General features: G+C 43.4%; 1 protein-coding gene across 1 annotated transcript; it reads right to left on the bottom strand.

Moving 5' to 3' along the window:
* Positions 1 to 11,890: 11,890 nt before the first annotated feature.
* Positions 11,891 to 16,396, bottom strand: LOC147340017 (melanoma-associated antigen B1-like). Its single transcript, XM_086388345.1, has 2 exons — positions 16,074 to 16,396; positions 11,891 to 13,800 (listed from the first exon to the last, which is right to left on the bottom strand). Exon 2 carries the CDS (start codon positions 13,737 to 13,739, stop codon positions 12,375 to 12,377), a length of 1,365 nt encoding a protein of 454 aa, XP_086244471.1. The 5' UTR covers positions 13,740 to 13,800; positions 16,074 to 16,396; the 3' UTR covers positions 11,891 to 12,374.
* Positions 16,397 to 16,640: the final 244 nt, after the last annotated feature.

Genomic DNA, 16,640 nt, shown 5'->3' with positions numbered 1-16,640 from the left:
TGAAACCATGCAGCATTTGTCCTTCTGAGACTGGCTTATTTCATTTAGAATAATGTCCCTGTGGTTTCTCCATGTTGTCCCATATAACAACATTTCTTTACTTTTTAAGGTGAAATTATATCCCATCGTCTGCATCTACCACATGTTCTTTATCCATTTATCTGTTGGTAGATTTTGGGTTGTTACCAAATCTTGGCTATTGTAAATAATGGTGCAATGAACACAGGAGTGAAGATGTCTCTTTGAGATACTGACTTCACTTCCTTAGGATGTACAATTGACCCTTGAACCATGTGGAGTTTAGAAGTACCAGCTCCCACGCAGTCAAAATCCCTGTATAATTTTGACACTGCCCAAACTTAACTAATAATAACCTACTATTGACTGGAAGCCTTAATGATAAACAGTCAATGCATATTTTGTATGCTATAAGTATTTTCTACTGTATTCTTATGATAAAGTAAGCTAGAGAAAAAATGTTATTAAGAAAATTATAAGAGAAAATATATTCACAGTACTGTATTTATCAACATTGTAAATTTACAGCATCCATTTATAAGAAAAATTGGCTGTAAGTACTGACATCTATATTGTCTTATATGACACAAAAGACTACACATATGAGACACTAAATATCAAACATGAAAAAATAATATGAAAAGCAATTCATATTTATTTACAGGTATAATGATTCCAGCTTTGATAATGAAGCAGCAATATGACTGCTTTATAGTAGCCTAGTGTAATTGATAGGATTGCTTCATGGTAGCGGAACATATACAGTAATGAATGAATAGCTAAAAATTTTTATGGCATACACTATTTTGGTAATACTTATAATACAGTACTGAAAACATTGTTACTTTAAGAGAAAACACTTACCTGTGATGACAGGCTGATAGGCAGTTTATCCATTGTCAAGAGAGAGGTGGGACAGTGTGCAATAATACAATTCTTTGAAACTAAAGTTATAAAACAATAATAAAGTGAAACATTATTAATTTTATATTAAATATCACTCACCTTCTGCCTATGCAATGGTAGGCTATCCATTTCAATACAAGTCTTGCACGCAATGTTCTACATGATGAATACTTAGCTGGTGGTGATGATGAAGATGATGACACAGAAACATCTCATACAGTCCTTGCCTACAGTTATGAGCTCTTAGCAAAAGACACTCACACACATACTCAACAGATAAGATTATTACCGGTATGGCACAATGATTATTTACTACTCATTGACTGGAAGTGGATCATCATGAAGGTCTTCATTCCTGACACCTTCTTGCTGAGTAGGCTGAAGAGGAGGAGGAAGAGGAGGGGTTGACCTTGATGAGTGGCAGAGATGGAAGAGTGGAGGAGGTGGAAGGGGAGGCAGGGGAAGCAGGCACACTCAGTGTATCTTTATGGAAATACATTGTAATTTCTGTCTGAAGATTTTGCTTTTGCATTTCTCTAAAAACGTTTCTGTGTGTTATCAGTCCTCCTTCCACCATTTGCTTTCTTTTCAGTGCCTTTATCATAGAAGGGTCCATGCCATACAAGAGTCAAAGCAGTCTTGAGTACTCAGAATGCTTCTGCCAGATTGTCTAATGTCAATTTGTTTTCTGGCACTGCTTTTTCTACATCTTGTTCCTCATCATCCAGCTCTGGTTCGGAACCATTCATCTCTATCAAGTCGTATTTTGTTAATTCCACTGCTGTAGTGTCTGTTAGCTCTTGGGTTTTTCCAAGATCTGTATTTTGGGACTCTGCACCCTCTCCCACCCTTTCATGTCATGTCCACAGTCTCTTTCATGATTTCCTTAACTGACTCTGTCACAAATCCTGTGAAGGCATGCAAAACACCTGGACAGTTTTCTTCAGCAGGAATTTATTGTTTGGGCTTTCATGGGCTTTTTTTTGTGTGTGTGCGCGTGTGACAACAATTGCATCTTCAGTTGTGTAATCCTTCCAGACTTCATGATGTTCTATCAGGGTTCTCTTCCATAGTATTGGCAATCATTTTCATAGAGTACCATGTGTAATGACCCTTAAAGGTCCCTTTGACCCTCTGATCTATAGGCTGACTTAGAGATGTTGTGTTTAGGGGAAAGGAGACACTTTGATGCCTTCAGTGTTGAACTCATGGGGTTCTGGGTGGCCAAAGCATTGTCCAGTATCAAAAGAATTTTAAAAGGCAGTCAATAACCCCCAAGGTACTTCCTGAATTCAGGGATGAAGCACTGATGACACCAATCCCCACAAAGGTTCATGCTGTCCGGCCTTCTTGTTGTACAACCAAAAGACTGACAGATGGTGTTTATCATTTCCCTTGAAGGTTCAGGGTTAGCAGCCCTATAGTTTAGGGGAGTCCTGATCATTTGCACAAAAATCTGACAGCATTTGCACAAAATCATAGAATTAGCCTCTTTCTGTCTCAAATCTTGGAGTTCACTTCCCTTCCTTACCAATGCATGTACTTTGTGGCAAAACCCCCAGAATAGGGCACTTTCATCTGCATTAAAACCTGTCCAGACAGATCTGTTTTTTCCTCAGTGATTTTCTTTTTAAATTTCTTGGAGTACAGTTGATTTACAATATTGTATGTTTCAGGTGTACTACAAAGTGATTCAGTTATACCTATATATATATCCATTCTTTTAAAGAATATTTTGTCATATAAGTTATCACAGAATATTGAGTTTCCTGCTCTATAGAATAGATACTTCTTGGCCATCTACCTTATATACAGTATGTGTATATGTTCATCTCAAGCTTCTGATTTATTGCTCCCTGCCCCATTTGCTCTTTGGTAACCATAAGTTCATTTTTTATACCTGTTCAGTCTGTTTCTATTTTTTAAATAAGTTCCTTTGTATCATTTTTAAAAATTATATTCCACATATGAGTGATATTTGTCTTTGTCTGACTTCACTTAATATGAAAATCTCAAGGATGTGCATTGTCTCCACTTTTGCTCAACATGATTTTAGAAGCCCTAGCTGTGGCAATCAGAGTAGAGAAGATATAAAAGGAATCCAAGTTGAAAAAGAAGTAAAATGCACTGTTTGAAGATGACATGATACTACCACCATGACAAATAGATGGGGAAGTGATGGAAACAATGAGAGACTTTATTTTTTTGGCCTCCAAAATCACTGCAGATGGTGATTGCAACCATGAAATTAAAAGATACTTGCTCCTTGGAAGAAAAGCTTTGATCAACCTAGACAGCCACAGGACTGAAAAGGTCAGTTTTCATTCCAAATCCCAAAGAAAGGCAATGCCAAAGAATGCTCAAACGACTGCACAGTTGCACTCATCTCACATGCTAGTAAAGTAATGCTCAAAATTCTCCAAGCCAGGCTTCAACAATACGGGAACCATGAATTTCCAGATGTTCAAGCTGGTTTTAGAAAAGGCAGAGGAATCAGAGATCAAATTGCCAACATCCATTGGATTATCAAAAAAGCAAGAGAGTTCCAGGAAAACATCTATTTCTGCTTTATTGACTATGCCAAAGACTTTGACTGTGTGGATCACAATAAACTGTGGAAAATTCTGAAAGAGCTGCGAATACCAGACCACCTGACCTGCCTCTTGAGAAATCTGTATGCAGGTCAGGAAGCAACAGTTAGAACTGGACATGGAACAACAGACTGGTTCCAAATAGGGAAAGGAGTATGTCATCTTGGAATGGTGGCAACTGTGACTGTAGACCCAAAGTGTGGTACACAACAAGTAATTCAACTTTTTCATATAATATCATGACTTCTGTTTCTTGAGAGCACTTCCAGCACCACTAGCAGCACTTCATATGAGTTCAATGGTGTTATTCAAGATTTGTACTAAACACAGTGAGAAATACCTGAGAACCACTGGTGGTCACTTTTTTTGCGATCACAGTTTACTACAGAAACTGCTCATCAGAGATGAATAGTGCTGTTCATGGTCCATAAGTGTGTGTGTGTGTGTCTGTGTGTGCACAACTTTTGATAAATTTAACCTTTTCATATTTGTGTATAGTTTATGGCAGTAAGTGATAAAATAGACTAGTATCTATATAAATGTTATGCATTCATGACACCTTTCCCTTAATTTTTTATATTTCTAGACTATGCGTGTCACCTGTGAGTTTTTTCAGGCTATCTCAAATCTCGGAATAGTTTTCCCATGTATTTATTGAAAAAAAATTCGTCTATAAGTGGACCTGCACAGTTCAATCTTGTGTTGTTCAAGGGTCAACTGCATACTCAGAAGTAGAAATGCTGAGTCGTACGATAGTTACAGTTGTGATTTTCTGAGGAACCTCCACATTGTTTTCCATAGTGGCTGTGCCAATTTATATTCTCAGCAACTGTGTGCAAAGGTTCCCTTTTCTCAACACCCTTGCCAACACTTCTTACCATTTGGCTTTTTGATAATAGCTCTCCCAACAGGTATGTGGTGATCTGTTATTGTGGTCTGGATTACCATCTCACTGATGATTAGTGATGCTGAGCCCCTGTTCACATAGCTGTTGGCCATTTCTATGTCTTCCTTAGAAAATATTTAGGTTATTTGCTCGTTTTTTAGTTATTGTTAATTAATTAGTCCGTAATTGAGTTGTATGAGTTCCTTCTATAATTTAGATATTAACATCAGATATATGGCTTGCAAAGTTTTTCTATTTCACCATTTCAATTTTTTATTGTTTCCATTGCTCTACAGAATCTTTTTAATTTGATGTAGCCCCACTGATTTTTCTTTTTCTTGTCTGTGTTTCTGTTGTCAAATTAAAAACAAAAAAAACACAAAACATTGCCATGACCAATGACAAGGAGCTTTCCCCTGTTTTCTTCTAAGAATTTTATGATTTCTGGCCTCATTTTAAAGTCTTGAATCCATTTTTTTGAGTATGATGCAAGATAAGACTCTAGTTTTACTCTTTGCAGGCAGATTTTCCATTTTTTCAACACTATTTGTTGATTGAGAATACTTTTTTTTCCTTTGTATTCTTAGTGCCTTTGTTAAGGATTACTCGCCTATATATGCATGGGTTTATACATGGCTCTATTCTGTTCCATTGATCTGTGTGTCTATGTTTATGCTGACATCACACTGTCTTGTACTATAGTTCAAAATCAAGAAGCACCATATTTACAACTTTGTTCCTCTTTGTCAAGATTACTTTATCTATTCAAGGTCTTTTGAGGTGTCATATGAATTTTAGCCTATTACTCTGGAAAATTCCACTGGAATTATGACACACATTCATTACATCTGTAGATCACTTTGGGTAGTATGAATATTTTAACAATGTGAATTCTTCCAATCCGTATACTTGGGACATCATTTTATTTGTGTCTTTTCCACTTTCTTCAACCAATGTCTCCTTGTTTTCAGTGTATAGATCTTTTACTTCCTTGGTTAAATTTATTTCTAAGTATTTTATTCTTTTAGACATTTTTGAAATAGAACTGTTTTCTTATTTTTTTTTCAGATAGTTTGTTTTTAATGTTTACAAACACAACTCATTTTTGTGTGTTATTTTGTGTCCTGCAGCTTTCTTGAATTCATTTCTTAGTTCTAACATTTTCCTGGACACTCGGAACATTCACCCCACTCTCACTTTCCCCCACCAAGTAAGGTCACAATCTCTCTTTGTACTGAACTGTGCCAGCCTGAGACAAGGGTTAATGCCAATAAAGTCAAATTGCTGTTCTTACCCATTTCAAGTATAGCTGATCTAAGCTATATGCTTACCTGTGGTACTGCAATTTCTTAATTGCATTCTGGACCTTCTATAGAGGTATTTTGTTACTTATACAATGTTAAAATCTGGGCTGCTGAGGGGATACAGGGGCTGGGAATTCCCATTCCACTGTATTACAGATGCCACTCAGTCAGGACCGTTTTCTTTATTTCCTGATACCAACAATTTTTCTGTGTTCATTCACATTGGCAAGCAAATGCCAGTTCTCTTGACATGTTATCTTGTTCTGAACCACAAAGGGAGATTCAAGGATTTGATTCATTATACAAAATACCAAAACCTTTATACTTACACTGAAATACAGCAACAAATGGGATATATTTTGTTCATAAACACAGATATGGAAGTCAAATAAACTTTCAATTACAAGGAAGAGTATTTTAAGAATACCAAAAAAGAAAAAGAAAGCCCTAAACAGAAAAAGATACATCTCCCAGTTACTGAGGTCAAGCAAGAACAAAAGAAGACATGAAATATGTTCCTTTCAGCTCCATCTTGGCACTCAAATACTTGGAATACTTCTCTTTTCAATCACAAGATGAAGGATCTGCCCTGGATGTCACTATGTGGGAGGAGCTGGAAGACTTGGTTCTGGAACGTGCCCTGCCCATGGCAGTAGTGCTCTGTCTTTCTCAGCTCTCAAGGCCTCTCTCTTCCTCATCCTATGATGGAATTCAGGACCTCCCAGGGCTGATATCAGTAAATGGACGCTACAGAACCCCAGTGGTTCTGGGTGGCTATTTCTTTCACTTCTTTTGAAGGGGTTTTACATATATATCTGACAATTCCTTCTCTGACCTGAGATTGCCCTCCTTAGACCAAAGGTCTCAAGCCCCTGACAACTGTACTGTGAGCGAGATGTTCAGCTTGAGAGCTCTACCTGGAGCCTTCTTATACCTAATATTCTTGGGGTGTTGCTTTCCTCAGTCCAGATGCATGGCTATCTTCCTATAGGCCCTTGCTCCTTTGATAAATGGCTTCTTGGGAAATGTCACATCCCTGAAAAGCCCCAAGCAGTTTCCCTACTGCAAGTGTTGCAGAGAAGGAGTCCCTGTCCTAGGAGTGAGGAGAGATGGGAAATCCATGGCATAAGTAAGGGGGCCCAGGTAGAGACCCGTGAGAGAAACAAACATGGTAACCTGTGTCGGGAGCCGTGTTAGGCATTACTGACAAAATGGAGGCATGGCCCCAACCCCCTCTCCTCATCCTGCAGGCACGGTCCCAGGATGAAGGGGTTAGGTTTTGTGATTCTGACTTGTTCTTTCCTTTATTTGGTTGAGTTGGCTAGAAAGAATGTTAAGGTGCTTATTGTTCTTCAGAGAATTATGAGAAAGCACAAACCCTTCTGCAGTTGTGCCAGAAAATAATCTATAAAGTAACCATTGACATTTGGGTTCAAGGATTTTTACAAAGAATGTCCCAGGGTGAGCACATAGGCCGCAGCTTGAGGCCATGGGAAGGATTGTTATCTGAGACCTGTTTGTGAGGGAAATGTTGATGGCAAAGGAAGTTTGCTGAGTTTAGGGTTTAGGAATAATTAAGAATAGCTAGAAGCCTTTTTAGGAGATAGTGAGCTTAGGATACCAGGGGCAAGCAGGATTTAGAAAGATAAGAAATAAACGGAGGACTGTGGTATGCAGCCCAGACATAAGCATGAGTTACAATGTAATCACAAGTAAACACCATTCTGAGAGAATTGCTGAAACAGGAACTCTGTTTAAAGGGCAACAATGAGACAATAAATCTGGGTGAGGGGGAACTGAAAAATGTCAAACCTCTGACCTAATGCTTTTGTCAAAGTATAAAAGAAGACCTGATTCTTGAAATAAACATGTAGTCCTGTACCTGGAGTCAGAGGCTACATCATTCTTCGCCAGCACTGCTCATCCCTTCAGGCTGATTCCCTAGCTGCTGGAGCTGGACTCTGGGAAACCTGTCCTCTCCTTCAGCCAGACTAAACAGGGAACGTGTGTTTGAATACATAAACTTTATATTTTATGTCTAATAGATATTTCTTTATACAAAGAAATGGCTCTAAGATGACTTGTTTTTGAATCCTGATCTTTTGAGCTTATGTGTTACTCTAAAGCTTTCAGATCTTTAAAGCTTATCTGAGACCTCATATATATGAACAGATGATCCTATTGTCAGCAAACATCATTGCTTTGTTTCTTCTCTTCATATGTCACATTTATTTTAGTTTTATTATTATTGTTCTAGCTATGTATTACAATATAATAGTTTGACCTGAGAGTCCTTCTTCTTATTGCTTCTGATACAGTTCACAGTAATGAAAATAAAAAGGGAATTAAGGGCACAAGGTCAGCTCAGGCTTGCAGGAGTGAGAGGGTGAGCTTTAGACTAACTCAACTCAAGGGCCTACGACCATCCTTGCCACTTACCAGCCATGGGAAGTTTGTCAGGTCATTAAACTCTGAGAGCGCCTCAGGCTCTTTATCTGTGGAGTTTGAGAAGCCCTGTCTGGAAGGACTGGTGGCATGGTAATTGTAAAGCATCTACCACAGTGCTTGGAAGGCACCATATGCCTCCTTTCTCATGACTGGTGGCTGCACTTTCCAGCAAAGATCTGACCTCCCTTAGGCCTGAAATAGGGCCACTCTAGTGGCTCAGTAGTAAAGTATCTGCCTGTGGTACATACAGGAGCTACAGGAGACCTAAATCAGTCCCTGGGTTGGGAAGATTCCCTGGAGGAGGAAATGGCAACCCACTCGTTTTTCCCTGAGAATCCCATGGACAGAGGAGCCTGGGGGGCTATAGTCCATGAATCAAAAAAGAGTCAGGCACGACTTAGTGATTCAACAACAACAAAATGAAGGCCTAATATAAAGAAGTGAGGGAAAGCCTTGCCTGACAGCCCTCCCCTGAGCTTTCTAGAACTGATATCAAAGGGTATGGCATGACACTCTTTGTCTCTATTCAAGGATGGGTCCACCCCTCAGTCTGCACTCAGGCTCCAAAATTTGACTTCTGGTGGGGCCTGGGGAATCCCCTCCTTCTGGACCTGAGGCTTATCTCCTCATAGTAAGACCCATACCTCCCTGGGAGCCTGGAGGAGGAAATGAGGGCGGCCTTATCTAGCTACCCCTGCCCATAGTCTCACAAGGATGAAAGCTCTAGAAGCTGGTTGAGGATAAAAGACAGTTCCTCCCAGGGTCCCAAATCAGGGTTCCAAACCAGGGTCCCAAATTTGACTCTCAGCCAAGCCCAAGATCCCCCCCTCTGTTGACATGGGACCACCACCATCAGACCAAAACCCTAACTTTCCTGCTACTCCTCGGTCAGAACTGAAGGGTCCCTTGGGCTGACAACTCTGCCTGGGGCCTTCTAGCCTGATACTAGGGAGGATTCTATGTGGTCATCCTGGTATGTGGGTTCCCACATTCTTTACCATCCTCACCCTGACTTAGAAATAACCTTGAAATACTTACAACCTGGAAATATTCACTGACTTACCTTAAGGCTTCTCCCCTCAAGCCCCCAATTCCCTGAGACCCGCAAGGAAGAGGTGGAATTTGCCTCATTGGGCCACCACAGCCTGTGGTCTTCCGAGGCTAACAGTAGTGGAAGGAATATGTTCTGCCCCATTGTTTTGAGGTGGGTGGTCTTTTCAGTCATCAGGGTCCTTACCTTGGCTTCTGGCACAATCTGGAAATCATACTTCTATGAGTTGTGGCTGCTCCCCTTGATGAGGATGAGGTTCCTTACCTCCATGAGATGTTCTGGAAGGAAGTGAGTAGGACTCACCATGTCACCAGGCCTAAGTGGCACAGTCTAAGGCCTAACAGGAACAGTGCCCTCTGTAGCCCCCTTCTTTCTGGGAGGGATCCTTCGCTGTCAGTCAGTGCCATCTGTTGATTCCTGTTAGGAACTGGGTACCCTTCCTCAGCTGATACAGGCTTCCTCCATTAGTCCAAGGACTTTAAGCCCTGAAGCCATTCTCCTTCAGGAAATAAGGGATACACTTACTCTGAAAGCCCTGCCTCTTCCCTCCCAGGGCCCATTACATTTGCAGGACTTTCTAAGAATTTATCTATAATGGGGTAGTTGGCTGAGACACTCCTCATACAGGACTGTGCAAATGTCATGCCTGGGATTTCCACTCTCTGATGAAGAGACAGCCTATAAACCAAGGTCCACATCTCCTTGAAACCCTCCAGTCAGAAGTCAGGGGGCGCTTGAGCTGGCCAGCACTTACCTATGCTTCCCAGGGCTAACTGGAGAGGAGGGACTTAGTGTAGCCCTGTCAGCTGGGGTTGAGGGGCTTCCATATCCACACCCTGGGTCTTCAATTTGACTCTGCACCCTTCCTGGGACTTTATTCTCTGCTGATCTGAGGCTGAGGACTCTGCTGATTCCCAATGTCCCCACCTTCCCGGGACCTGAGTTGAAAATGTTAGCCACAGCAGCCTGGATTTTTCTGGACTTCATGGGATTGCCAATGAGGACGGGTCTTTACAAGTTGCTACTGTTGTGGCTGGGTCTTTCTATCACCCTCATTCAGGTTTATCACCATCATTTCTGAGAGATTGACCCTCTCTCCTATCCAACCTCAGAACTCTGCCCCAAGACCAAGTTTCTGAGAAGCCTGAAAAATAAGCAAGGCATGCTTAGCCTAACAGTTCTGAGATCCTGTGTCTGAGAGCAGACGGGAGTGCTATCCCAGGGACCCCCACCCCATATTCTGGGGTGTTGCTCTCCTCAATCCTCCTACATGGGGTCCTCATCTTGCTGTGTCTTGGATTAAAGGCTTCTGGGGAAATTCCACATCTCTGCAAACTCTTGAGCCGTGTTTGCTCTGCAGTGCTACAGAGAATGAATGGGTCCCTGTCCCAGGAGTGATGGGAGATGGACAAGCTATAGCCCAAGGAGTCCCAGGAGAGGTGATAGCCCATCAGGGAAAAAAAAAAAAAAGTACATCTATCTATCTCATCAGCCAGGTGAAGGTTCTCATGGCATTTCTGTTCTGATAGATTTACTTTCTATAGGCAAGAGACTATAAGCATGATATGGAGAGCCCTTGGTCTTCAGAGGTTATCTAACATGGCCAACGTACATGCTTATACTGGCACAGAATATTGTCTCTTTCATTCATCTGTGAGTAATGAATAAGGTATATGTATTTTTTGTTAAATATATTTGGTATTCTTACTGCTCTGGCTACACATTCCAATCCAGTAGCTTGAGCACAAGGGCATTCTTTTTTTATCACCTAGGACAAATTTTGAAGTGCTGAGAAAAACACTGAAATAAAAGATACAGAGTGGGGACTTTCCTGGTGGTCCAGTGGCTAGCACCTCAGGCTCCTGATGCAGGGGGCCCAGGTTCAATCCCTTGTCAGGGAAGTAAATCCCATGTGCCGCAAATAAGATTCAGCACAGCCAAATAAATAAAAAGTAACTAAATAAGGAAAAGGAAATGAAATGTCAAAAGTACTTGTTTAAAAAAAAAAAAAAAACAAGGGTATGTCTCAGGGTGGGGAGAGAAGAATAGTATGAGTCCTAAAGTTAGTTTAGGGCAGGAGTCTAGTCCCAGCTCTGTCAATTACCAGCCTTAAGTATTTCGGCACAAAACCAAACTCTAACTCTATAAGCCTCAAGCTCTCCACTGTGAAGTGAGTTTGATAAGCTCTGTCTGGTAGGACTGGTGGAATATATGTATTTATGGAAAGCATCGGACACGGCACCTGTATCTATTGAGATATTAGGGGCAATGGCAGTTATTACTATGATTATCTTGACCTCAGATGTTACATCAGCTGGGTTTTGTTTTTGTTTTTTTTTTTTTTTTGGCATCTAAGAGATGTCAGCGACTATGCAGTGTTCTAACTGATAAAAAATAAAAAAAGATCCAACCTCCCCAATCAGCCAAACTTCTGCTTAGCAATGAAACCAAAGTAATATGTTCTTGCCACCCCCTCTTTACCTTGCTTCTTTCTTGTTCTTTGTGATTTAGAGAGTAACTCAGCCTCTTCCAAATAATGACAACTTCTCTGAGAAACTATAACTGCATGGGCAGAGGCATGCACTGCTTATTTTTTTTTTGACTAAACATTGCCAGTACAAGCATGGAGTTTTCTTAAGAGCAGATGCTCAATTAACTTTTGTGTAAAAGAAGAACCACGTATAAATCATTTGCTGTAATTTATATTCTCAAACATTCTTGAAAAATATAATCCGATCAAAGTATATATCTTTTACATTTACATAGAGGGAAACTAAACAGAGAGTAAAGCAAACCAAAAATTGACAAACTTTCAGCTATCTCTCTATGCATCTATGTTCTGAGCCTCTCTTAGTGCGGTGTCTTGCACATTTCTATGGATATTCTTATCCTAAAGTGTAGTTATTCTCATCTTGGATCACAAAAGTGATTTGAGGATTTCCAATATGTATTTCAAAAAACAAAACTCTTAATCCTAAATCTGACAAACAGCAAATAGCATGAGACACATTTAATTCGAGTACTTCTATCATGAACCTAAAATAAACTTGTTGTAAAAAGTAACAATTGAAAATTGAGGAATAAAAAGTCAACAAGTTATTGATGCATATTAGGAACATAGGTTGACAGGCTTTTCCAACCACAAAGTGAAGAATGGGCTTCAGACCACACTAGGGGCCAGATGAGCAGCTGGATGTGGCCCTGGAGCGGGCACAGGTTGAGGCAGAAGTGCCAGCCCTGGCTGCAGCAGAAGTGCCATCCCTGGCCAAGGCAGAAGGGCCAGCCCAGGCTGAGGCAGAAGTGCCAGCCCTGGCCGAGGCAGAAGGGCCAGCCCTGGCCGAGGCAGACATATCAGGCCTGGCCAAGGCTGAAGTGACAGCCCTGGCTGCAGCAGAAGTGCCAGGTCTGGCCGAGGCAGAAGGGCCAGCGCTGGCTGAGGCAGAAGGGCTGGTCCCAGTTGCAGCTCTGGCTCCGGTTCTCTCTGCCTCCTCTCTCAAAGCCTCCTCATAATGTGGCAGTAAGGCGTCGGGGACCAAATCATTGACCTTGGTCAAAAACTGCAGGACTTTCGTCTTGCTGTTTTCTGTGAGAGCTTTAGGACCCCACAGGAACTCATAGCGAGGGGGATCACTGCCAGGCACCTGGTTGTATTCCAGGTACTCTTCCTGCACCAGATCTTCTGTGATGAGCTTCCTGGTGTCTCCAAAGATGAAGTGCATTCTTCCATCATAGATGCCCAGAATATTCAGGAACTTCCAGACCTCCTCCTCAGAGGTGCGATGGCCATTCAGGTAGATGACACCCAGCAGAGGCATCAGAAGACCATTCTTCATCAGCCCCCAGTCACTTCTCATAGACTCACTGTCGCTGAGATCTAGGTTGCTCACCAGGGTATAGCAGTGACTGTTGGGCCTGACTTCCTTCAGCACCATGCCAAACACCATCTCCATCTGCTCAGAGGCCCTGCTGAGGATCTCAGGGAATTGCTCCCTGTACCTTTTGTGGATAACCTGCACCATTTCTGACCTCTTAATTAGCTCCCTCATCTTATACTGAAACAGCATGTACTGCACCAAATTCTCTGACTCCATGGTCAGAAGATCTGTGTGAGAGCTCTCAGCAGCAGCTGAGGCCCGGGAGGAATTTTCACCTTCCTGAACTTGGCCCTCGGCACCTACACCAGATCTCGAGCGTGCTGCACCACCTACACCAGATCTCGAGCGTGCTGCACCACCTACACAAGATCTCGAGCATGCTGCGCCACCTACACCAGATCTCGAGCGTGCTGCGCCATCGACACCAGATCTTTTGCGTATAGCACCTGCAGCAGCACTGGTGGTGCCTTGGGCTCCCTGAGGCCCCGTGGCGGTGCCAGCAGCAGACGAACTTGAGGGAGTGCTCTCTGAATCAGGAGGGGAGGAGGTGGTCTCTTCTCCCCTAGATGTGGTAGCCTGATCATGAAGACCCTGGGTCTCAGCCCGGGCCTGGCGACGTTTCTCACGAGCACAGTGCTTACTCTTCTGCCCACGGGGCATGGCAGCTGTAGTCAGGGACTGCAGGCAGGAGTCTGGGCCAACAGACAGGAGATTGCGGCACCTGGAGGATGGAGAATGAGGTGACATGAGCACCTTACAACAGGGAGATTCTACCTTAGCTTAATCAAAGGCCACCTCAGCAGGTGTCCTTGAGGACACTGCCCTAGGAACCCACAAGGCTCCTGTTTTCCTTCTCAGCCTGTCCCCTGAGAATCCCAGAGGAAGAACAGAGGCCTTAATATTCCTCTGCATCCTCTCAGCCCTGCTTTGGATTTACTGAGGTGACAGCAGGTGCTGGCAGTGGCGTCCTCTCAGCTCATCTCCAGTATTATCACATCAAGTCCTGGTGGAACCTGGGCACCTTTCCGTCTGCTACTCTGATGCAGACACTGTAGACTTCCACATGATCCAGAAGCAAGTGAAAGAATGCCTCAGTCCACCTCCCTCCCAGGGGATACCCAGTGCTGAGAGCTCAGTAGGGTATTTTCTATCCTGAGTTCACTGGGATCATCATTCATGGCCCTTACCTTGGCTCCTTAAAATTTTGGGCACTATTCTCCATTTCCTGACTGATGGCTGCACCTTCAGACTAGACATTTCCCCTCCCCTAGACTTGCTATAAAGCACTGAAGCAGATGTTCAACCTCACAGCCCATCCCTGAGATTTCCTGGGCTGAAATCCAAGGGTTGGGATGTACGCTCTGATTCCTCACTCAGGTTCCTCAATTGGGCTCCTGGTAGAGAAACTCTACTTTCTCCTGAACTGATGCCCGTCTGATAGTAAAAGCCAACCACCCTGTGTTCCAACAGGAGGAAGTGAAGATGACCTCATCTTCCCAAACATGGTCCTCTAAGAATGGAAGCTGTTGCAGGCAGGTTGATGTTCCTGTGGTCCCACACAAGATCCCAATTCAAAGTCTAAAATATTTTTTTTTTTTGCTTCTCTTTTCTTCTATATGTCTTTTTAAAAATAAATTTATTTATTTTTAACTGGAGGATAAAGCTTTACAATATTGTGTTATTTTCTGCCCCACATCAATATGAATCAGCCATAGGTATACTGTATATCCCCTCACTCTCGAAACTCTCTCCCACCTCCCACCCCATCCCACCCCTCTTAAGCTGTCAGAGCACTGGCTTTGAGCTCCCTGAGTCATAAAACTAATTCCCATTGGTTATCCATTTTCCATATGGTAATGTGTACATTTTCAATGTTACTCTCTCAATCTGCCCCTCCCTCTCCTTCCCCCACTGTGTCCACAAGTGTGTTCTCTATGTTGGCTTCTCCAGGCTGCCCTGTAAACAGGTTCATCAGTACCATCTTTCTGGATTCCATATAAATGCATTAATATATGATATTGCCTTTCCTCTTTCTGACTTAATTCACTTTTCATAAAAAACTAGGAATAAAAGTACCACATAAGCCAACAATCCCACTACTGGGCATATATCCTGAGGAAACGGTAATGTAAAAAGACACTTGTACTCATGTTCACTGCAGCACTATTTACAATAGCCAGGACATAGAAGCAACCAAGGTCTACATTTGACTCATGACAGGGTCTAAGGTTTCTCTCTCTGCTGACCACTGCCCTCAGACCAAGACCCTTACTTCCCCATTAGCCTGCAGTGGGAACCGACATGTATCCTTGAGGTCTGCCAGAAATGACAACATGGAGGATGTGTCCGAATGACGTGGTGTGGAACATCCCCACAGCCCCCAAGGTTCTCACCATAACCCCTCGCAAATCTGAAACCCTCCCTTGCCAACCTGAGGCTGCCCCCTTTGACCTGGTCTGTCACTTCCCTGAAATGACCTGGGAAGTGTCTTGTCAAAACGCCAGATTCTCCCAGGCCTGAAAACAGGGCTGGCACTTTATGCGGCCCCATTTCTTATGGGAGGAGCCCCCATCCTCACTTAGTGTCACAGCCATGAATCTTGTTGGGGACTAGGTCCCTTGTTAAACTGGTTTTATTGTTAGAGCAAGGCTCTCACTTCCCCCAAACCACCTGCAGGGGGCACCACAATCGGCCAGCTCTACCCGGGGCGTCCTAGAGCCCAGTATAGGGAAGTCGCTCAGTGTGGCCCCTTGGCAGTGTCGAACTCTGCTCCTCAGCCCTCAGGGCCCTCATCTAGGACCTAGACCTCCTCCAGGGGTAGAATCCCAGCCTACCCCCACAGACCAACGCCTTAGCCTGAGACACTCTAGACCACATTCAGACGATAGCTTTGAGGGGCCCACAAGAGCCATAACACAGGGGTGGGATGTGGATGGGTCACTTTTATTACTGGGAGGGTTGGGAAAGTCCCTTCAGCCACATTCAGGTCCTCACCTTGGTTCCAGACGACTCCTGGACACTAAGCCTCCGCCAAACGGTCGCTGCGGCTACCGGTGGAGCTTCTCGCCTTCGAAGCGGAAGTGGAGGGGAGCTGCGTACTGTCCTACGTGAGGTCGCCCGGGGTCAACGGCAAGGGCGGCGTGCTACGGGAACCCCGGTAGCTCAATATTCATCCGTCCCTGGATTCTCTCTCAGGGTCTTCCGTGTGCAGTGTATCAGATCCTGGGACTCTTCCATCTATGAACCTGAGTCCTCCAGCCCCCAAACAAAGCCCTCGCCTCCCTGAGTCCCTAGTGGGGGGAGTCAGGGCACTGCTCTGAGCATCTCTGCTTGTCAGGAGGGGCGCCACTCTGTGAGCCTCCCTCTTTGAGGGAGAGATCCTCTCATTAGTACTGATGGTCCTCACCTTAAGGCCTGTTATGGTCAAGATTACCCACTGTGCAGAACTGGGGTCTGATCTTGCCAGAGGAGGCCTTGCCCTCTCTGAGATCACACTGGTGGAATGAGGGGACCACTCACAAGTAGTGCTTCTGGATCTCTCAGGGCTAAGAATTTACTGAA

This window comes from Bos grunniens, chromosome X (genome assembly GCF_055505025.1).
Source record: "Bos grunniens cultivar Pamir isolate PY7600 chromosome X, Bosgru_T2T1.0, whole genome shotgun sequence".
Lineage (NCBI taxonomy): Eukaryota > Metazoa > Chordata > Mammalia > Artiodactyla > Bovidae > Bos > Bos grunniens.
The sequence above is the reverse complement of the archived record's forward strand: the minus strand, read 5'-3'. Positions and strand labels throughout refer to the sequence as shown.

Coding starts and splice junctions, on each gene's coding strand:
- LOC147340017 (XM_086388345.1), bottom strand. CDS start 13,739: ATGCCCCGTGGGCAGAAGAGTAAGCACTGTGCTCGTGAGAAACGTCGC.